Genomic DNA, 24,007 nt, shown 5'->3' on the forward strand with positions numbered 1-24,007 from the left:
CAGGTTAACACTACAACAATTACACTATTATTTTGTCAATCGGATCTCGGCACGGCCCTTTTCTTCGATTATAATTAGAAATCACCGGTGTATATATATATAGCTAGCTAGCTATATAATAATAATAATAGAGTGTAATGTAACTGGCGACGGCCACCAAACACACAGTGTACAACCACCGCTGCTACCGGGCATTGCTGAGCTGCTGGTCCTCTTGGGTTTTGATGAATGACACCACCACACCACCACCACCACCGCCGACCGACTGCGATGATGATGACACCGGAACAGACAGGCCACCAAAGGATCTCTACCATAAGGATCTATTGTTGTAGCGCACAAGGTAAGCCATAAGAAATCATACGAAAATAGAGTATTTCTCGGTGCCGGAAACGGCTGCGACGAGCAAAGCGACACCGCCATTCGTCTGTGATGTATCATTTAAATTAGTACGCTTTGTTTATTTACAGTCTTTTATATAAAAAAAAAAAAAATCCATCTCCTTAAAAAAATATTCAAGATCAACGTCGATGACACTGGCGGATGCGACCACCACTAATGTAGCCCGCCTTTGTAGCATATACAGGGTGTTCCCCACAAAGACAAAGAGTGAATATATATATATATATATATATAGATTAATTTATACTCATTTGCGCTATAAACACCACGGTTTGTATTTTGATTTGTTTTAAATTTAAAATAACCATTTTAATAAGAATAATGTGCCGATAATTTTGACTGATCGACAACTAGTTTTGTGGATAATTATCTTAAATTAATCTTGATTTTTTTTTTAATGTAACAAAACTAATTTAAAAAAGTAAAACGGTTAAAAGTAATACAAACACCAAACAAAAAAAAAAATCTTAAAAATATTCACTAGAACAGAATAGTCATAGTGGGACACCCTGTATCTGGTCTAAGATTGAATCGTCCACACGTTGTGTGCATAATAATAATATAATAACAGATTGTTTTTATTTTTTTAAGTCATCGAAATCTAATGGGTTAAATCAAATCGACAAAATCCAATGACGAGGAAACAAAAAAAAGAAAGGCGCATATTCACATGATCGGTAAGTATTTTATACTAGCTAGAATATTAAGGAAACCAGCAACCGTAATAATAAAAATATCTTATTCTCTACCAGCTCTCTCGGTTCATGAACTTTATACAAGAAAAATCCTAATAAAATATATTCAAAAAAAGTATCTCCTTAACGCAGAGCACACACGTTAGATAGGAGAATAGGATTTTTTGTAAGAACTTAAAAAATTTCACAATTCGAATAATGTGTGGTGACACTTTTGCCGTTTTTTTACCAATGGTGTAATTACTATCAATCATTTTTTATGTGAAGAAAGCTATTAGTAAATATAGTTAATGAGCAGTTGTGAGAATCTAGTGTTGGCATATTATATAAATGGCGTCTATCTGTATAATGCGATTAAAATTATTATCTTAAATATTGCACTGGTCAAGTTTTTGTTTGTACACAATTCAGTAAAATAATTAGAAGAATATATAACCTAATTTATTACAATAACAACAGATACGAGCATTGTTCGGTTTGCTCTATTTGTATATGAGCAGCTTCATTGTATTTTTTTTTTGTTATTATAAATATACAATGACGTTATAATTATTATACTGAAACAAATAAATAATATGATAATAAACGGGACTCGTTTTTTGACTGATTGGAACCCACCCAAAGGGAAAGGAGGAAAAATCTGTAAAATAACACACAATATGAAATATAGCCCAATCCTCCGCCTGTTACTATACGCCTGGTTTCTATAGCCAATACAGGTCGCATACCTCTTCTTCTTGTGATGTCTTATAATAGCCGTCTCTTGAAGAGAAATAATATAATAAATGGCAGTGTAAGGGCCATCGTCTGACTTGTCCTTAAAATATATATGTAGATATAATAACTAATCAATCCTGTTTAACGCAATATCCTGTATGCAGTTTGATTGATTTCATGTATTATGCGGTGGTTGGCTGGTATATTATTACAATAAGACTGATGATGGATAATGATGATAATAATTATGCGATTGCCTAAGACATAAATGTGATAAACGTCTAATCATTTTTCTATTGACAGCGAAATATGGGTATATACTATTATTAGTGATAATATTTATACACACATAGTTTGATGCGAGAGAAAATATAGCCAAGTCTGCAAGAACGTTACAACCATACCCACCTGCCTTGTCTGTGCTTTAGGCGAATAACGGTTTGATGAATGAATTCAATGAGTTTTTAATTTTATTTTTTAGGATTGGGATTTTTATTGATATCAGTTGACCATTAATACATTATAAACAACACATAGTATAATATTGTGATTGCTTTTCCTGACTTTTTTGTTTTTCACAATCTGACCAGAAGAACCGCTCGTAGTAGAGTTACCTGCTTATATTTTCTGAACGACGCAGCAAGTATAAGAATGTATTGATTGCAATACCCATAGGGTTTATTGCAAGTATATATATTTATAATAGCGCGCACAAACAGGTTTTTCAAGCTTTTCAAAGGGAAACCAGTTGTAATTAAATGCGTATTCCATATTATATGGTACAATAGGTATACACTGTCTATTCCCAGGAACAACAAAATATGTCCTAATAGATAGCGGTTTTTATATATATATATATATTTCTTTATGCCATCCACCGACGACGGACCATCAATAGGAAGACATATCGTAGCATATTTTATTATGTTGCCATCGTCTCCATCAAGAGCACCGACCTCTCTTGGCCTTTGGAAGTTTAGAGGCTCTAAGCAAATGCCAACAACCTAACCTACCCTAACTTCAGGCATAGCCCACAAATAAAGCATATAAGTTTTACTGGAATTCCGAGGGAGCTTTTTGAGTTTTTAAAAGGTCTGAACTTCCTCAGCCCCCTCTAAATGCCCCTGGGAATATCAATCCCTACCCTGAGTGGGGATTATACAACCGTAATGATAATATAATATTTGTGTTCTCACCTCGTTAACCAGATAGTTGGCGAATATGGCAAAAGCTTCGAAGCCTTTGGTGGCGTGCAGCAACCTGGCTTCGACGGCCCGTTGCCGAGATAGAGCATCGTTTCGCTTGTTCTGAGCTAAGACGGTGGTCTGAGGTGGTTTGTGTTGGGCAGCAGCAGCAGCAACGACAGGTGCGGTCGTGGGAATGGTGGCAGGAACTTTGGCCGTAGCTGCTGCTGATGCCGGTGCTTTGCCATTGTTGACATGAGGTGCAGTCGTCGAGCCTCCTCTGCCTTCGGACGGTTTTGCCACCAAAAGATTATGCTCTGCAAAAATAATGTCAAACAATTGTAGGTTGGTCGGTCGGTACTTTAATGTAATGGCAAGGAGGGAACTAGTAAGAACAGTGTAAGTATATTATTTTATACAACAGTCGACGGTTATCGTCTTTGACCACATCAAATAAAAGTTGTCTGTAAGAGACCTTCTTAGTGCTAACTATTACCAGACCGAAAATAGTAGTTCAAATATACAATTCAATCGTTCATTTGTACAATTTTAGGTCCGATAAGACCTAGAGATGAAAAAAAAGATCATAAATGCCGGTTTTTATGTCGGGCAGCTCCTAATCGGTATTGTTTCAGTGAAAAATTTTGGTTATTAATCAATATTAAAAATATTACATTACTTTATTTGCGCCAGTTCTACCTACTTACATTTTAAGGGCGCCGACGAAAATACTCTAACGATACTTATCAATTGCACGTTTGAAATATAGCAAGCAGCGACAAAATTAAAAATATTTTAAAATTAATACAATTTTCCAGCCGTTTACATTCAGTTTACCACGACATCTATTTGAATGTTTCAAAATATGTAACTGGTAGACTTTAGAAACGATTTGCTTGATTGTCGATGAAGTTAATTGAAAAAATGTAATTTTTAAGCACAGCTGATAACGATGTAAATAAGAAGCTATTCGAAAATATATTTAAAAATTTAATAGCGATATTTAAATGTTTATAGTTTTAAATGACAAAACGTTACTAAAATCTGGCCAATTTTTGCACTTAAAAAGCCATTTGGTGATGAACACGAATAGCTATTTTTGTGCAGTGTCAGTGTACATTGTTATGAACTAAAAACCCATCTCCATAATTTATTTTAATAATAACAGTCAATGCATATATATAGTGTAGGTCTTAACCAGTCGGTAATAAGATAACTCACGTGTACATATATTATACAGGACACACAACAATAGCGTTAGCTGAATAATAATTGATAATGATTAGTTATCGAAAACAAACAGTGGACGTTGATTAATGTGTACAAGAAGTAAAACAAAAATAATAATAATCAGGGGCGCATACTTATTGTGGAAAAAATCTTATGTATGCTCTTGATCATGGCGTCGGTGATTTACTGTGCAATGTTGTTGTGCTGGTGTAAACCAAAATTTAAATTTTACTCCAAACACAACGACGAACTAACAACACTATATTATAGTCTACAAATGATTTTCAAATAACACTGTGCTCAGTGTATAAAAAAAATAACTTGTGGGTCTTTCATTCAAGGCAAACAAACACTATGTATACAGGGGGAGTTCAATAAATCTACATGTATTATAATATATGTTTTTACAGTTTGCACAGTGGGAATTTTGATTTTTTATTCAAGATAAAGAGGTATAATATTAATACTGAAATATGTAATATGTAAGTATATTTTGGCGTTAACCGTGTACGAGCCAAGCTGTATATACTTGCGCACATAGCACTTGAACAAATAGTAACACGTCAAAGTAGATGTTTTTTGAAATGTAATAACGCTGTACCATTCAACTGAATGTTCACAAATAATAACAGCCAAAACAGATCCAACGGTTTTGTGTGTACTTATCAATAATCATTTTGTTTGTTCCAGTTTAAATCCAGGATTAAACCCCAATTTGGAAACATAATATTACAACTGCAAACGACGACAATAATACTATCAACTTCGGTGAGTGTTTTCAATTAATACTATTAATGATAATTTTCATCAGTGTAGACACATCGTTTCAGAATAATGGTATTTTGATTCCTTGATTTGGACAACACTGTTGTCGTGGGGGGGGGGGGAATTCTGAGTCGATAAAAAAATTCGTCAATTTTGTAGTAGTTGGTATTATCGAAAGGAAATTTCGCTTTTATATGTTAATATGATTATGATAAAAACTATTAGTCGAGGATTTATAATTAATGTCATTCAAACACACGTGTAGTGTTCGGTCAAAGACTTTGAAACTAACCAAGCGCATTAATTCTGACCGAAAAAAAAGAAAGTGCTTATTATAATATATTATGTTTTTACAGTTTGCACAGTAGGAATTTTGATTTTATATTCAAGATAAAGAGGTATAATATTAATACTGCAATGACCCCGTCCAATATATAATATACTGTTGCTGTACACGCGACCCGGTCACAGTCATGACCTAATTTCTTATTCCCAAAATCGCATTTTTCCACGAAATAAACCTAAACTATGTCGTTTTGACTTGTGTCTCAATAATTAGCACTTACTATTATTATAAAACAGTCTATACCAGCAACAACTTATCCATAACATAAATCACACTGCAGTTTGTATTTACTTACAGAGGCGGCTTGAGCTTTTTTCATAATTGTGTGTATTTTATATACTTTTCTTTTTCATATTTTTGTTTTTATCTACCCCTCGAAACGTGTACTCGTCATTTTCGACTACATCCATTTTGGCGATTAGATTTTAATTTTCTACTCATTTCGTTGATAACAATTCTCTATTCAAAGTTTCAAGCGATACAAATCAAGTTAAGTTGGCGGCTTGACAAAAATCGTTTTCATGTAAAATTATGAAAAATTCAGACACAGCTGAAATGACAAAGTGCACCATCTGGTGTTATCTAATCTATGTGATTATAATATTGTCAGTTGAAAAACGCTCGAATCAGCTGTAGACATTGGACAATTGAATTCATTACACTGTGAAAATATGAAAATATTAATATCGGTTTGCGTACACACACCAGTGACAATATTGTACTATTTACAAGACAACTGTATTGCCTTAAGACACAATTTTTATTCCGCAACATGTTTGACGGAAGTCAGGTGATGCCTGATGGTGGTGGAAGCAAAAATTATTTTCAGTTTGTTAGACTATTTTTAAAGACAGTCAACGTTTCTTAGGCCTTGGCGTTGGGAATTGGCCAAGACCCTTAAGTCACTGTCTCGGCGGACACACGGATGTCGTGCACTGCGGAAATTACAATAATCCAGAAAAAAAGAGAAAAAAAAATGAACAGCAGTGATTTATATAATATAATAAAGTCGGTTCCATTAACTTAACGATGTCCATTATCTTTATGGACCGGTAAATTACACACACACACCTTTAGGCCGCCGACCAAAACCGCCAAATAATAAATTTACCAACATATTATTATTATTATTTATTTTTAAACACTTATTGTATCTATTATTTTCGAACTCGACAAAGACAACCGCCGCATATATCCTAATAAGGCAACGGGTCATATAACGGAAATAGTTATTGGTAATTATTCTTCTGGTAATAACATGTAAGACGTCTGTCGAGTCCTTAGGCTGTTTGAGATGTTTGTTTACATTTTTGACACTCTTCACAATACCAAAACAATATCGTGATAGCCGTTATTGGTATCGTGTACACAATACAAGAGGGGCGGCTCTAGGCTTGTCGTTAATTGAATATGAATATTAATGAGTACAGTGCATAATAATAATACTTCACGCTGGTTAATTGTTATTCAGTGATATAATTTATACACCATATTTTGTGTAACGTGATCTCCTTGTGGGCTGTGAATACATTGAGAAAACTCGACAGGTCGATAATATAACGATTCAAAGTCATACAAATAATAATATAATAATAGGCCGTCCGTTTGTTGGCGTTTTAAAGCTTAGCAAGTGGAAATTATGAAATAACCTGCTCGTTTTTTATTTCGAATAAAATTTAATATATTATATTACCTTCGAATAACATTGAAAATTCAGCATTTTTTTTTTGCTTCTCACGTTCCAGAAACGCGTACGTACACACAAAGTACACATCATGTAATATTTTTTATGTCAATATGATTGTCAATAAAATACAGAGTTAAAGGAGACCTAGAAGGCATTTTTACATTTAAACGACGGATTAACAACAGATAAACATTTAAAGTATAACGTAGAAAGTTTAAAGCTTAGGATCTCCTGCTTGGCACTGAACAAATGATCATAAGTTTGGAAATAATTGTTCAAAACCGGTTATCATCAACCAGTCATAATTTTTAGTACATATTCTCAATTTTGCAGTTCAGAAGGCGGTAAAAACCCCCAAAAAAATGTGTTTTTTTAGTGATCGCATAATAGTATCTCAATGAAAACATGTCATACCTGCATACGCGATAAAGAGATATTTTCCATTACTACACTTATCACAGATAACTCAATATAATGGTGTGCTATTTAAATTGATCTAAGAGTTGTAATAATTATATACAAACCGATTAAACTACAGTGTGATTGTTTATAATCGATTTAAGTGTAACAACAGTTTTTATCTACAACTATCTATTATTGTACTCTATCAATATTAAACACCACACTGATAGCATTTTATGTAGCTACACCATAATAATAATATGTACAAACTACAAACGACATTTATATTTATTATTTAAACGTTACACGGTTAATTCTATATTTTACTCGGTTTACTATGTTTTTAATGCTTAATAATAACTTGGATATTTATTTTTAAAATCCGTCCCAAAAACATAATATTATTTTTAATGTAATTTTTTTGTGGCAATAAATTCTACGCGCAATTCGCCCAAATATACCACACCATTATTTAATTTATATATACATATTAAACTACTCTCAACACATTTATTAAATTGCGTCATAAACTTTGAGACCCAGAGCCTGTGTGTAGTGTATTTTTAGCAATAATCTTTCATTTCTCGGTTCAGAGTAGTACACAGTTATAGATATAAATTATATGCCTGGCAATCGGCCTGAAGACCATTTAATTTTTCTCCATATTTTGTATAATTAACACATTTTGGCAAACGTTTTGTATCACATGTTGGCGAATTAGATAAACACAAAGCATATGGTAAAAAATTAAAAACACTTTGCGTTAGAACGCATATAATAATTGTATCTATTTTAATAGAAGACAAAAAAGAAACTCGCCCCACAATTCATGTAAAGGCGGATAAGGGCAATGCATGATTTTGAGAAATTGAGATACATTTTGCAACAGATACCTACCTATTTAACCTAAGACTTAGGTATAACTACTTAGCCTATAACCTTAATACTGTTAGGCTAATTATTAATGCTTATCTGGTGAGAACGGCTGTTAGTAAGATAATTATTAAAGCTAAGAATGGGCAAAAATGTGTTATTCTCTTCTGTACTTGACTTTGTTTCAAAAATTAGATAGTTTCAAGGAATGTGTGAAAAACCAGCTTATTTATTTAAAAAAATGAATTATTCAAAACAACAACAATTCGCTTTATTTATTCAATTTAATTTACAAAATTTTGTAAACAATTTTTATAAAATGAATAGGTAATTGAAAAATTAAATTTTTTGGTTTTCCCCGTATACATAACTTGAAATTCTATTCAAGTATGTAAATTTTTGGATTTTGAATATACCGCCTTTTTTTTAATCATGCATTTTATAATCTGGTTCCATTGGAATAATTAGTATATAATTTTATATTGTACATATCAAACCTCTAATAGGATCTAAAAATATTTACTGCCATATTTAGGGTAAAATTACTCCGTTTTAATTGATAGTTTAGTACCTAAGTAATATATTCAATAAAAATAAATAATTAAAAATTAAAATTATATCTTTTAAAGCCATCATACTAGGCTCATTCATTTTAATCATTGAATAGATAAATAATTAACAACAAATAATGACTACCAAACAATATGTATCGACAGATATCACAATATATAACATCATAAGGTTTTAAGTTGGTTTTAACTTAAAATAACTAAAATATACAAAATGGAAAAGGTCGAATCCTAAGATAGAGAATATGATGGGAACGAAACCTTAGTTCACACTTTATTTAACAAAATTAAATTTCGAATAAAACTATTATGAAACTATTTAATAATTTATTCATCCGACCAAATCAACGAATTATGTAAGGAAAATGGAAGCCGACTGGTTTTAAGAAGTTGTCCATAGGCGATAAATAAGATAAATGTGGTTTTAACAAATGTCAACCGCGTTAATTAATTTGTCTATTAATTTATGTAAGCTTCGAGGTGTTATTTTTAATTTATATAATTTTTTCTACGAGTAAAAGCCATTTATGTTTATTTTGGACTTGATTTCTTATCATCGAATCCGATTTACCTGTATAATATTATTGTCTTGTGTTAAATCTGAGACAACCTTCTCACGGCCAATGGCGCACAGGGGTTTTACAAACACAGAGCAGTCATGCAGTAAGATAAAATTATACCTACCCCGCCAACCAAGAAAAATGTAGGTAACATTTTTTGAAATTCATATATTTTAGTATCATCTCGACGAGATCTTTATAAGAAGCGGCATTTATTAACCAAAATGAATACATTTTTTTTTACATTACTTTTTTGGCTAAGAATTAAGACACATATAAGCAATAGAAAAATAGAGACATGTACATCTTATTAGACTGGTTCAAAATTTTTTTAACCCTTTGGTAGGTGCACATGCAGGCGCATTACATGGTAAGCAAAATAATGGGCGCCACAGTGTACGCTTTCGATTTCCCCAACTAGCGCCGCGTACATCATCAGCTTATCACGGACATATTATTATTATCTTACCCTGTTGTCTGGTTTTCCGCCTGTGTAATCGCAACGACGACCATCGTTGCAAGTGCGGCGGCGGCGAATCCGACTTATCGGAAGAAGAGGTAAGCACTATGGCGGCGGCGGCCGGGACGGAAACGATGCTCGGCCGGCGGACGTTTGGCGCATTTTTGCCATTGTTGCCGCCACCGTGAAACAGAGCCGTGAGTTTTCCCAAAGTTCCTACCATTGCCAAAGAAGTAGAAAATCTCTTGTCTTGTGATATTATTTCTTTCATAAAAACATTCCCACACAAAAAGACCAACCGCCGTTTGCTACTTATTTATGGGAGTCTCGAATGAACACACACACGCTGGAAATATTATAATATGATAATGCAACAACAATTGAATAGAAATATATTATTTTATTGGCCGTACACGTTTTGCCGGAGACCACGTTAGGAATCATTGACCCACGATCGTGCGCGGTCGTCGGTAATTACCCACATCCTCTGAATAAACGATAATGTGTCCTTATGGCGGCGGGCAGGTGTATAATATAGCAAAAAAAATTAAATTTTGAAAAATGCCTCGAAAATCGACCACTTTATCAACGACGGCTAAGTGCACACGCTTGCATCCGTCGAGATATCATCATGGAGTAGGTGAAAGCATCGTATATGGAGAAAGGACCTCCTCGTCCTCGGTCAAGCGGTTTTATTAAATATATAAATATTATATGTTAATATGATGACGTGTGCACCGGCGGCGGCGGCGGCACGGTATGTTTGAAACTATATTATTATGATATGATGATGGCAAAACGATTAAACAAGAAGAATAGTAGTCGAGACAAATCCAAGACGGTTGCAAAAAAAACTAATTTGCCGGTGGAAATGCGAAAAATGTCATCTACGGCAAAAGCCACGGTGGACGACACGGTAGGCCCACAAGACGATTGGCTAGGAAAATTATAGGTTCTTCCTTACACACGAGGGTCAACCCGACACACACACACTATGTCCGTGTACGTGATCCGACAGCGAAAACGATACAATAATCCCATTCAATGTGTGTGTGTGTGTAGCCGGCCGGTTTCTTATATATTCCATCAATGGGGACCCCGTCGAAGCAGCAGCAGTAGTGAACAACGCCAAATGTTACATACTATTGGATTTCGGCGGACAACACACGCGGACTTAAGACGACGACGACGAAGACTAAGTTTGGAGAAGAAGAAAAAAAAATGATTAAAAATCACACATCACATCACATCTCTCGAAGAGGAGAACTTCCGCCATACGGACCGGCTACTCCGGCTATAGTGCGTGTACTGCCCGACCTTCGAATGCTAAACCGTCGTTGGCAACTATTCTACACACACACACACACTCACATCAAGTATAATAATATTATACACACGTATTATAGACCCCGCCGACAATCACCCACAACACAGTGATGGCCAAACTTTGTTTATAAATTGATGTTTACACTGTCTTATCAAACGATTTTCTTTTGTATACACCGCCTGCAGCCGATCCAAATGATAAATTTCATTATTGATACAGTGTGTGATCATATTTTTAATAATTGAAAATAATGTACTAAACATTTTTACTTGGTCGATGATAACCAGTTTTGAAGTGTGGTATAGGCAATTGTTTGGAAAATCTTAAATTAAAACGTTAAACTGTGCCGTGTGATTATTGTTTTAATATAATTGTGAGTATTTTTTTTTTTTTTGGTAATTGGTGGTTCTAAAAAAAAAAAAAACACATTTCATCTAAGCTCGTTCATCATGTTTAAAAACCGGAAAAGGCAGCCTTCAAAGTGATTTTAGATATAGAAAAAAATAAATGGGGGGAACTTATGGCAAAACCTTTGTAACGTTTCATTTTTTATCACAAGTGTTTTATCTCTAAAATCACTTTGTTCAAAGGTACCCGTTATGCGTTTTGTGTAAACATACATGTTTTTACTATTTTGGAAATCATGCTAGATCCCGTGGAGTATCATAATATATTGAACTTGGTTGGCAAACCGTTACAAGAGCACGTGATACACGTGTATTTTTTTATCATACCTGTATCTATACATACATACTACATACTACACAACAGTACACATAGTATGGGCCGGATCTCCCACGAAAACTAATGGAAACCCACACGGGACAAATGCACGTGACTAAATGCGGTAATATCTATAGGCCAAAATCGTTCTTGTCGCAGTTAAATCAATGATTTTATTTATTCATAAAATATACGATTGAATACGATATTCTTATTGCGCTTTAATATAGCATCGTTTACGAGATGTACAAATCAACAAAAGACCAAAACGGTATTACACGTTCTTATGTCATCAAGACGACGACGACAACAACATCACAAGATGTAACGGAAATATAATTGGTTTTTGCTTTTTAATCACCTCAATGCGAAAGCAAAATATTATGATTACGACGCTAACAAAAAAAAATTGATATAATTTTTTTTTTTTAAATATAAAAAACTTTTCACTGAATCCGAATCTGGTCTTGTCCAACAACGCGTTTTAATTCAGACCGGTCTAAACACAACAATTCAATGCACAAAATACATAACAACACCGGTAAGGTAGCAAAAATCCGTGTTTTCCAATATTAAACTAGATGAACAGTTTGTATCGTGGTCATAACTCATAACGTCCACAATTTATACAAACTTAAAAAAGAAAAATACCATTTTAACATTCACTAACGTCTTGTAAACACACACATCGTTAAGACATATCTTATATGTGTTATTGTTTCACACATTAGTATAAAATATGAAATCATCACCACGTTTCTTTCTCATACATCCCCTTCCAAATTACAGATGTGTTTATGATTGATGTGGGCGTTCTACACAGTACACATTACATTTTAAAAATACCATTTTAAAGAACTGTTAGGGGGGAAAAACAAGTAATAATTAGATATTATCTACAATAACGGAGGTAACTTTTTTATTTATATTTTTTAATCCTATACATACAATCATTGTAATGTGAAGTAAAATTATAGTACACACGCAGTCGGAAAAGGCGGTTAGCTGTTATTCGTTTACATTGGTTCAACGTACCCCGGTGATCTAATCTCAACTAGTCAGCGAAAACGATAGTATACAAGACATTGTACTTTTTTAATTTAGCCCAAGACAAGTACAAGATTTTGTTTCCTCCATCAAGTCCAATTCCGGACGAGTTAACCGTGAACACCACAATAGTCAATCATATACGACGGTCGTTTTTCTTGACAATGTAAACACAGCCCCACCACTGTTGACGAGAAGCCTTGAGTTTAATAAAAGGGCACATTGTTAAGCAACAGCTATTGAGCAGTTGGCGTTGAAGATTTCATTTTCCACAAGAGCCCCCTAAAGGTTTGATTTTGACTTTCAAAACATTTAAAAGTGAAAACTTTTAAATAATAGGTAATAATATAGAGGAGATATTTTTTTAGACCAAACAAAAACATATAACAATACATAAACATTCTAACTTATTATTTCTCTTTAAATTGCTGCAATTTTTCTTTTTAAAAACATTTTTTTGTTTATCCTATATATTACAATCTTAGACAGCATTTAAATTTCTAAATCTTATTAAGTACACCTATTTTCTAGAGCTTTAACGACTTGTTATAAAAACTCGTTAAGATATCAATTTCGTCGAATTTTTAAATTAAAAATAATTAACTGAACCAGTAAAAATTGACAGGGAAATTATTCTTGATTTAAACATAAATATAACTGTAATTTTAACCGAGACCCTAACAAGCCAATGGATATACTTTGCATAGTTTTCTTACTCCTTGGCTTCCGGATCTCAGATTGTTAAGATGTATTAAAATGAGAAATACAAGTATTTACTATTAAAAAAATACTGTTTTAAATTAAAGTAAGCCGGAACAGTTATCGTTTATCGTGGACACTTTAAGATAAAGACAATTTTTCAAAGTGTACTAAAATTAACACACTTTTTGAACTGGGTAAATTTTTATTGATTTAAATTTATATTAAAAAAAAAAAAAAACTGTCCATGAAAATCAACAAATGTCAAGAGCTCATTTTTTCGAGTTGTAGCAACTAAGACCGGACTCGACCGACTTAAGAAGAATTTTATTTGAAAATTACCTGTATTGATTCTTTTGGTCTTGGAAGGGCCTTTTGGTGTAGTATGAACCACCGGCTTGGCTGCGCGAACCGATGTCGAGGCGTTGGTCACTGCTGCAGCATTATTTACAGCCGAACGAGAATTGAAATTCTTGTCTAAAACACAGAGCAAAACAATTTGATTAAATTAAAAAAAATAATAGGTACATAATTTACATTAAAAAAAAATAGGACAACAACAACAACCTAAATCGTTTTTAATGCAATAACGCCGGAACAGGAGGATACGGCATATGCGGGATTTGATTTTATTGAAAAGTCTGTAGAAAACTCCTAGCATGCGTGTCGTCATGTTGTTAACGTTCAATTAAATGGTAAAAAAACAACATAATATACTTAAGCGTCTCTCTAAATGTGAATTATTATTTTCGCTCTAGTTGGCCTCGGTTTCCTTATTTAAAAAGATATAGACGCCTATATATATATATATATATCGTACAGGCCTACACACACATGCTTAAAACGGAGAGACGAGATTAAGTCTTCGACAGATTGACCAACGATTAGATAAAAAATACAAAAAAAAACCGTATTATACGATAAAAAAAGCACATATTAAAAAATACAGTTATAACGCAAAAAAAAACATTAAAACAATTTAATTATACCTTAAAAATAAAAATTGCTACAGTATTTTTTCTGGTAAATTTTATTAGTAAAAGTTTTTTAAATCGACATATAATGTCATTAAATAAACATAATATATGTTTAATATACCCAATCGGCGTACTCGCATTTATAATTAATTAATTTATACTAAAAAAAAAAACAAGACTAATAAGGACTTTCTACATGTCTGCACAGTATACCTATGTTGTAATTTAAAAATCTGAACAGACTTAATTATCACATTAATTACAATTTAAGAGTGCCCCGTTAAACCACGGTCTATAATATTAAGTTAGCAAATTAAATTAACCAAGTCTGATCCGAATACGAAGCTCACAATACATTTTAAACGGTTGTTTAATGGCTTCTTTTTATAATGTTATTAAATTTCTCACTTTCCATCGTTATCCGCCTGGTTAATATTATTATGTAATACCACCTTGGTAAACGACACCACCCCATCTAGTTCTAAATAAATATTCTGATATTATATTCACTGAAATTCACACTAATCAATTTCAATGTTTAAAATATACCAGTCAAATGCTGCGCCATCGAAAATAATACAATAATAAAAATATAAAACTTTTATCATTGTAACACAATAGATATATAATAGTCTGACCTATAAAGAAAATGGGCTGATAGTAGATGTCTTAGATCCGAGGGGAACATTGTTGGAAAAAGATAGATAAGATAGTTTGGAGAAACAGTTAAATATATAATATATATGAAGTTGTAGTTGAATTAAACTATTATATTTTTAGAAAATATACTTGAATAAGAGCGGAGTAACTTTAACCATTAACCATATCTAAGCTGTCTAGACCGGTAAAGTACTTTATAATATAATCATTAGTTAATACTCTGTAAAACCGCTAAACAGTGATGATAAATGGCTTTAAGCAAGTTTATGAACGTGTCTCGAGTTAAGCTAAACTTATTGTTGTTGTTAGTCAAAGCCCCAAATATATTTATCATAAAATATTAACTAAAAATAAAAACTATTCCATGAAAATATGCTCTTGTTCATCCATTATTATTATACTATTGTTATTCGAAAGTAAACGAGTTAATTACAAATATATTTTTGTTTGGTATCCTAATTAATTATTTTATTGTAGTTAGAATATCAATAAAAATCGAATGATATAACATCTGACCAAATATAATAGTAAATAAACCAAACAAACAGTATTTGTATTGTTTAATGATACACACAATAGTCTGTATGAATAGGGTGAATAGCCTGGTAATACAAAAGAATGAAATCAAATTTGTGTAACATCACTTATACAAATAGTAATTATTGTTCTAGGCTACTTCTCGCACGTTTGTTTGTTTATTGATTTTTAATTAAAAACCACAAGACAATAATAATAAGTTAATAAGGCACAAATAGATACACTAATCAAACGTTGGTTGGTTTTGCTTCAAATATAATATTAATCTAATGATAGAACGGTTAACAACGTATGATATGTGGTCTATAGTGTCTACTAGCAGGGGCATTCTAAGGTTACACATTAGAAAATATGTAATCCAATACATACTAGAATGTTAACAATAGTAGTAATATTATCATTTTATTAGTAGGCTGTGACGCCTACAACAGCACTGTCTAAACAAAATAATATCAAATTTCCGACACGGAGCTGAGCAGCGATTTGTCAATTTTTCTATAGTTAAAACATAGTTAATATTAATAATAATAATGATATGATAATAACTGCTAAAACAGTAATTAATTTCTCGTTAGCGTGTTACAACTTACAAAATGTATGTCAAAACACATAACAGCTGTCAATAATGACATTGTTTTCATTTGGAACACAATTCGGACACATTTTCAATATATTAATTAACATAAAACAGTAGAACAAGTTCTAATAAATTAACTAACTGTAACATCACAGAAGAAAATATTATGACCAGAATGCAGCAGTAGGTTTTCAATACACGTATAAACTATTTATAATACAATACACTTGCATTGACAGATGTATTAAAAAGGGGAATAATATTGACCCCTATTTTACTTATTCAGGGTAAATATGTATTATCTATTATTTACAACTCTGCTAATCTGATCTACTACACGTGTAATACATGTTTGTGGTTATGATTGCACCGCCACTATAGTGACCCTTAGTAATAATATCACACAATAACAGCAGCTATTGATCAATATACATTTTTAGTTTTAATGTACTTAAATCGCCATACACATAATACTACATCCTTCGCGTGTAAACTTTAATTTGAAATTAAAAAAAACTAGTTTATGTATTATCTGCGTTATGTAAACAATTTAGTATTTACTATTAGAAAACGGTTTTATATATTAGAACACTACTTAACAACAACAATACATTTTGTGTGAAAATTTAACATTTTCTTTTTTCATTCAATATTTTAAATGGCATTAAAATGTTAGTTAATTTCGAAGGAAATATATCATGAAACTATTTTTATTTTTTGTTTGCATTATTATTATTCCAAAAGAATAAAATTGTTTGAACCCAAATGTTTGAGATGTGACAAAAAAATGCTGACATTGATTGGCGTTCTTAATTGTATACTTTTATTTTGCTTTGTTGTTTTTAAAGGTTAACATTAATGAATTATAAAAAGATTTCCCAAAAAAATCATCTAAATAACTAATTTTGTAGTATTCCAAAAATAAAGACATCTACTTTTCTGTATTTTTGGTATAATTATAAAACGGACAATGGTAAAGCGAAGAATGATTGACAAAAAATATATATATATATTGCAAATGATTGTAGTAATTGACAAGATCAAAAAAATGAACAACTAATAACAAAGATGTATTTTTTTATGAAATGTTGCCTACACGAGACTCCTTAAAAAAAATATGTGGCGTTCATTGTGTTAACTATCTGATAAAATTTAAGGGGAACCTATTTTTTCGTTTAAGTCAAACGTTTTATTATACATTTTTAGTTTTCTCTAACGAAAATTTCATAAGAAACAAAATTGTATAATATGTTATTAAAAAATATTGGCAGCATAAATCTTGAATATCATTTGATATTTTCTATTTGACTAATTGTATAAATTAGTAAAAGGTTCAAATATATTATCTAAAAGCTATATGCTAAATTAAATAAAGGGTGTTTTAATTTGACTGAACGAGTAATTACAATATATATATATTTGGAGATATTATTTTTAACCTTATCTTTGTGCAAAATTATGTTTTTTTTTTCAAATCGAAATAATTGAAAACTGTTTATCAACACACTCTGTGTGAACCGTTTGGTTTAAAATATGTTCTGCGTAAAAAAAAAAAAAGTAAATGTTAGGCAAATTTTTGCGGTATAAATTCACTCCAATAGACATTTTTTTTTTTTTTTGCAACTTGTAATTTGCATTTAGGTTATCAATGTGTATTCAATTCAAGTCGAACACGGTTTTGAATGTGACGTTTTTTTTCATTTGCTGCTTTGACTTTTGGTTGCCCACATTTTCTTACCTAGAGTTCATTGGCCAACAAGTGCAACAACACTTAGTATCGAATTTATTTTTTATTTAATAATTATTACCGTCAATTAGAATAGAGAAGAACTCATAGTCCAGCAATAGTTTACTATGGTTACTTGAAATGTTAAAAATATATACATATATTATTATATATTTTGAGTTTTTGCTGGTCACCAATTTTTTAACGTTTTTATTTATAGGATCTTAAAAAAAATGATTAAAAATCGGATTCTTGTGTAAAATAATCTCAACTTTCTGAAAAAAATATATTAATTTTTTCATTTCTCGAAAATAAGAGCGTTTGAAATTTCACAAGCTTAAACATTTTCCCAAACGGAATACACTTATTTTATTCAAGTTATTATTTCCTTTATAAAAAATGTTAAAATTAATAAAATATATGTAACGTTAAATGGTAAATATAAATATGTACAAAACTAGTTATCGAGTAGGCCTTTTTTTTTTTGTTTCTATTCTGGCCACCACAATTAGTATCAGAGAAAATAGATATTATCCTAGTGACATTTTCGTTTAGTGTAAACAAGCAAACAAGTAGTACCGATTTCTCATTGCTTTCTCTTTTTCCATGAACTTCGGTCCGGAAATAACACCAAGCTTAATATATTGCGCAATGGTCAAATTGTTTTCAAATTATTAAACTTTTTTTCTATTAAAATAATTTGAATAACTCAGTTCCATATAATCTAACTTGAACCAAAGCAACCGAAAAGCGACTCGGTTGTTATCATCTTTGGTCGAAAACATTTTGAAAACAGTACACACCTATCAGCAATTAATTAAAAACGCTGTATATAAATTGGATAATTAAAAAAAAAAAAAACTTGTCATCGCTTCGACGAAGAACACACACGTTTGATAATATAATAATATTGTAAAAAAAAAAAAAAAATGCAAATAACGTTTTTATACTCACGGACAAGAGTAGGGTGCGAAGTGGCTTGTTTCAACGCTATTTTAGTTTCACTGCTAAGGTCACTAAACGAACTGTCTCTGGAACTATTTTGAGAACTCTTTGGTATACATCTTGGCCTGGAGGCGGCGTTTGGTTGATGGTCGTTGGTAATTGGTAAATTCGATTCGGATCCACCGCGAGCTCTTGTCTTGCGACTGAAATCGAACGAATCAACAACAGCTAATTAGTGTAAAAAAAAAACAACACATAGTAATGCCCGGTTGCACCAAACTTGTCGTTATCTATTGGTAAATTATATTTACTACCGTATGTAAACTTTATCTTTTGTTAAATCAACATGTGTTAAAAAGTGTTGCTCAAACGTTGTTTTATATTCAGGTTATTACCAGTATATTGGTTATCGAATAAATGGTATCAGCAGTAGGAATTAATGTTATTATCATACAGGGTGTAATCAATGATACACTGATAACGCAAATTTCCATTATCACCACTTTAACGCAAAACATTGATAACAAAATTTAACTATACATACATTTTTACACAGCGATAAATGACCCTCTTCTAATTTAACAACAGATTAAATTTAACAAATGATTTATGCAACAGAATTTATTTATTTAAACGAGTTTATCTCTGTGTAAATATTTGGTGCAACCCGGCATAATTACTGTTAACGTATGCGTTTCTTCACACCTTTTCGCTTTGAGAGGAGTGTTCAATCTATGAGATCTATGAGTATTCGTCGGCAACGGCGGTTCAGTGTTTGTCGGCGATTCTTTTAGCCTATTGTTGTTAAGAGGGTTGACGGTGTTTATCTTGCTCTTGACGTCTTTCAGCCTGTTGGCGTGGGTCTTCTGATCGACTTTGCTCTTTTCGATTTTATTCATAACAGCGTCCCAACGACCGGCCGGTTTCCTAGCCCTGGGCGCCCGGTTTTCTTGGTCTTGGCACAGATCGAGTGTCTTGGGCTTCTGAACGGCGGTCGTCGGTGGTCTTTTGTATCTTTTGCTGGCCGGACTCGAAGCGTCTTCCGCACAACAATCGGTGGTCGCAGCAGCAGCAGCAGCAGCAGCAGGAAGAACCACCAGTAGACTGTTTATGGACGAGGGCGACGTGGAAGATTGTGTGTTTGACGACGACACCGCTGCTCCTTCGGGATTTTCTGGCTGCGCGGCCGTCGTCGCAGGTTCTTCGAATATCCTGTCAAAATCGGAATACACACCACTTGAGTCCATTTCTTCGATGGTAGCAGGAGCAGGAACAGCCGCCGCCGTGCTGCCATTCGATGATTCCTGCTGTTTGGCAACGTCTCCAGAATAAAGTGTCCCGTCGATAACCCTGGCCTTGCGATGACAATGGTCTTCGGCTTCGCTTTCGGTGAAGAAGTCAGAATCGGTCATCGGTTCGGTCGGTCCACCGCCGTCAGTCCGTTTCACTGCTGTTGCCCCACGACTGGTGGGGCGACTCGTTTCGCCGTCGCCCTGATATCCAGTGTCCAGACTTCCCACGCTGGTTATACTGGTCAAGACAACGTTGGGAGGGTCAATCGTCGATGACGCTTTCACTTCGGTCGTGGTTCTAGACGAAAAGTCATCCATGGGTAGATCTTCCAAAGACGGGGTTCGATCAATTATGACGTTATCGTAGAACACATGACCGAAAGACACGGTCGAACGTTTGGGATAAGCGGTGCTTGCTGCGCTGTCTTGTTCGGACACTGTTGGATTTGAAGGAGGATCCGAAGACAGGACCGGCGACACTAAATCGTCGTCTTTCGGCATCGATATCATTTCCAAATCGCTCATAACAATGTCTCCTTCGGAAATACACTGTGGAAATCAAAAACAAATTATGAATAGCTTGTATAGGGTTAGCGAAATTCATACAAAGGGTCCTGAAAAGAGCCATGTGTCCACATTAGCATAAACTGACAATTGTATCTCATAATTGTATCTCATGTCAAATGTATGACAGAAATGTGCCAATGATAAGATAACACATACCGTTCATAACTACACTAGCTTTTAGAACTTGTGTTAGTGCACCAAAAGTTGTAATTATTAGTTAGTAAAAATGTCGAGATAGATATGTGTATAGTGATTAAGTTTAACAGAACTACGGATGGGATAAAAGTAGTTTTGAAGTTGGAGATGGTCATATGCGGTGTACATGGAGCGTGTTAGAACAAAAGGAGGTAAATAAAAAAATATGTGCTTAGATAAATAAGAGTAAAAAATTCAGGGTATAAAAAGAGAATTGGGTTAAGATGGCCCCTATGTCGCTTGTATATTATATGAGATGAAGAAAAACGAAGATTAATTTAAACGATCAAGGTGATTGCATGCGGTCTGTTTTTTTTGACATTTTATGTCTTTACATTGGCACACAACGGGAAAAATCGACAGTTTTTATCATAACGAAAATTTCTGATGATTTATCTGATAAGAGAAGTTGTAAAGGGATGGGGATTGAGATGGTTTTTGTGTAAAAAATAAGGAGTAATTTTTTTTTAAGTTTTAGACCAAAAAGCCAGACAAAATTTCGTCTACTTAGGATAGTCCTATTTCAATTCTGTAAAGGCACGCCGGTTCTTAGGTAACAACTTTACTTGGTTATGTAGAAAACAGATTTCTTACATTTTTTTTTTATATAAAAAAATTGGGTTTTAATATTGAAAAAAACATTTTTCAGCCGAGTCTGGAACCACGAAAGAGCATTTTCATGTATCTAAGGTAACTAGTAAACATATCAAGTTTCTGGCTAATACTTGTAGTGTTTTCATAATATCTGGCCCAAAACAATTCATAGGAATATGGCCCCTTAAACTATTGAATTTATTTTTCAGTTCTAGTTTGAACGTGAATACAACATAATATATGCCCCAACCCCATTTCTAGTCTCTTATTAGATAAAACGCTTTTTTCGGTTATGTGCCAGAGCAAAGACATGAAAATGTGAAAATTGCAAATTTTTAATTTATTTAATTACAAGATACTTGAAATTTTACTTACTTCTGTAATTTGGTGAGGTGACATTTTGAAAAAAATACCGGGCACTTCATAATGGGCTTCGTCCCCTTTGAACTCGACCATCTGGTCGGGCGTCAGTATGCCCAAGCTGTCGGTGCCTTCGAAGGGGGATTCGGTTTTTCTTATGTCCAAATCCCAGCAGCAGTTGGCCATTGCCGCCGGACTGCCGCCGTCGTCGTCGTACATGAGTTCGGCTTCCAGTTTGCCGCCGCTGTCGCCAACAACGACAATGTGCGGCGGTTGGCGGCTGCTTTCCGCCGGCAGTCGCACCAAATGGGCCAGCACAAACAGTGCGCATTGGTCGCGGCAAGCGAAATACCTGACACCGCACACGGACCCGTCGCAAACACCGTGGCCGGGTTCGACCTCGACGCCGCACCAGTCGCCCGGACCCAACACGGTCTTGCCGAAATACCTGAGCACACCTGTTTTGGAATGCTGAGTCAATTCCACCAAACTACCGAGGTCTTTTTCGGTGACCGACACGCGGTTGGCCGGTTTGAAAAGCGACGAAGGGCGATTAGGCGGTGGCTGAGGCTGCGGTTGGGGAGGTGCCGCGCTTTGAGATTTCAATGTCATGTCGGTACCGCCGCCGCCGTTGAAAAGCCCAAACAGCGTGGAAGTCGTCGACGAGTTTCGATAGGAGCTGCCATCGAAATGAGAACGCACTTTGTTGGATATATTGGAAAATCGAGATCTCAGCGGGACGGACGAGTTCAGCACGGGTATTTTACTTTCGCCGGGAACCTGGAAAAAAAAATACAAATTAGTTATCCGATAGATTAATTGAACAAAAACAAAACTTTAAAACGCACTGCAATAACCTCCTCCTAAAAAGTTACAGTCTACTTAAAGCCTAACCGTTAAAACTATAAGACCTGGAACATCATGCTTTAGAGCCTGCTGGATCGAAAATCTCCTCTGGCCAAATAAACAATAACCTTGTTGCTTACTCGCTACTCTAGTGTCGTTTTCTGGCTGGGGGACAAGGCTAAAGCATGTTCCATGCTAAAAACAACACATGTTACAATGATTTCACAATTGTTTACATGTCCGTCATGTATCACTGTGTTTTTATCACTAATCCGTTATCAACTGTCTCTTATCAGCATCCTTAATCGGGCGATTCTTATCAATAATCCTTTATCAGTTCAGCTGTACAACGTCAAAACACAGTAACCAACATTCTTATCAAAACTTACATTTTTTTTTGTATAGTTCTCTGTACTAAAACATGCTGAAATTTTCTATAATATCCTGTTTGCATTACACACAATTATTTTAGGAGTTATTACACAGTTAAACGGTTGGAGGCCTGAATCATCTTACAAAAACGGTTCTCCTGAAAAATTTGACAGATACAGATACTGTGTTTTAACGTTGTAAAGCTGCAGTTGTCCATTATCAGCAAACGTAATTTCGGCTGTTTCTTATCAATAAGCGTATTTTCGCAAACATGTTTACTGATATGTGCTGATAATGTTTAGATTGATAAGGATCGTTTGCTCACCGCCAAAATTATTTATGCATTATCATAGGTACCGAACATTCTAAACTCTGAGTAAATATGATATTTGTTTGGTTTGTCAATGTTTAATGGTACTACTATGTTAAAAAGATATTCCATAAAAATTTGGAACTAATTCGACTATTTTTCAGCTCTGCATCGAAGCTAAAAAAATACATTATGTACACGAGTGTACCGTTAATGATGTAAAACAAGCAACTCATTATTGCACATGCACGTCAAAAACATTCTGGGAGCGCCGACAAAATTAAAACAAACAAAAACGTTCATTAGTAGTACATTCTATTCGAAGAATACTAAATACGTTAAGTGCTGTTAAGCCACATTTAT

The 24,007-nt window shown here is 33.6% G+C and overlaps 1 protein-coding gene and 1 long non-coding RNA gene across 2 annotated transcripts in view; one reads left to right on the plus strand and one right to left on the minus strand.

The window, feature by feature from the left end:
- Positions 1–24,007, minus strand: part of LOC126838941 (uncharacterized) — a 37,990-nt gene that overhangs the window by 4,473 nt on the left and 9,510 nt on the right. The window contains exons 2-6 of the mRNA XM_050573755.1: positions 22,132–22,896; positions 19,814–20,949; positions 19,118–19,311; positions 14,029–14,163; positions 3,011–3,315 (exon numbers count right to left, since the gene is read on the minus strand). Coding sequence (XP_050429712.1) covers positions 3,011–3,315; positions 14,029–14,163; positions 19,118–19,311; positions 19,814–20,949; positions 22,132–22,896 — 2,535 coding nt within the window. The remainder of the gene's footprint in view (positions 1–3,010; positions 3,316–14,028; positions 14,164–19,117; positions 19,312–19,813; positions 20,950–22,131; positions 22,897–24,007) is intronic.
- LOC126838950 (uncharacterized) lies at positions 168–23,929 on the plus strand. The gene is made up of 4 exons (XR_007685756.1): positions 168–343; positions 994–1,079; positions 4,919–4,996; positions 23,809–23,929. It is a non-coding gene; the product is annotated as an uncharacterized LOC126838950 (long non-coding RNA).

The sequence above is a fragment of the Adelges cooleyi genome, unplaced genomic scaffold, assembly GCF_023614345.1.
Source record: "Adelges cooleyi isolate 19-005CV unplaced genomic scaffold, UGA_ACOO_1.1 ACOO_flye_CR_arks_rails_tigmint_CR_PRNA_30, whole genome shotgun sequence".
NCBI lineage: Eukaryota > Metazoa > Arthropoda > Insecta > Hemiptera > Adelgidae > Adelges > Adelges cooleyi.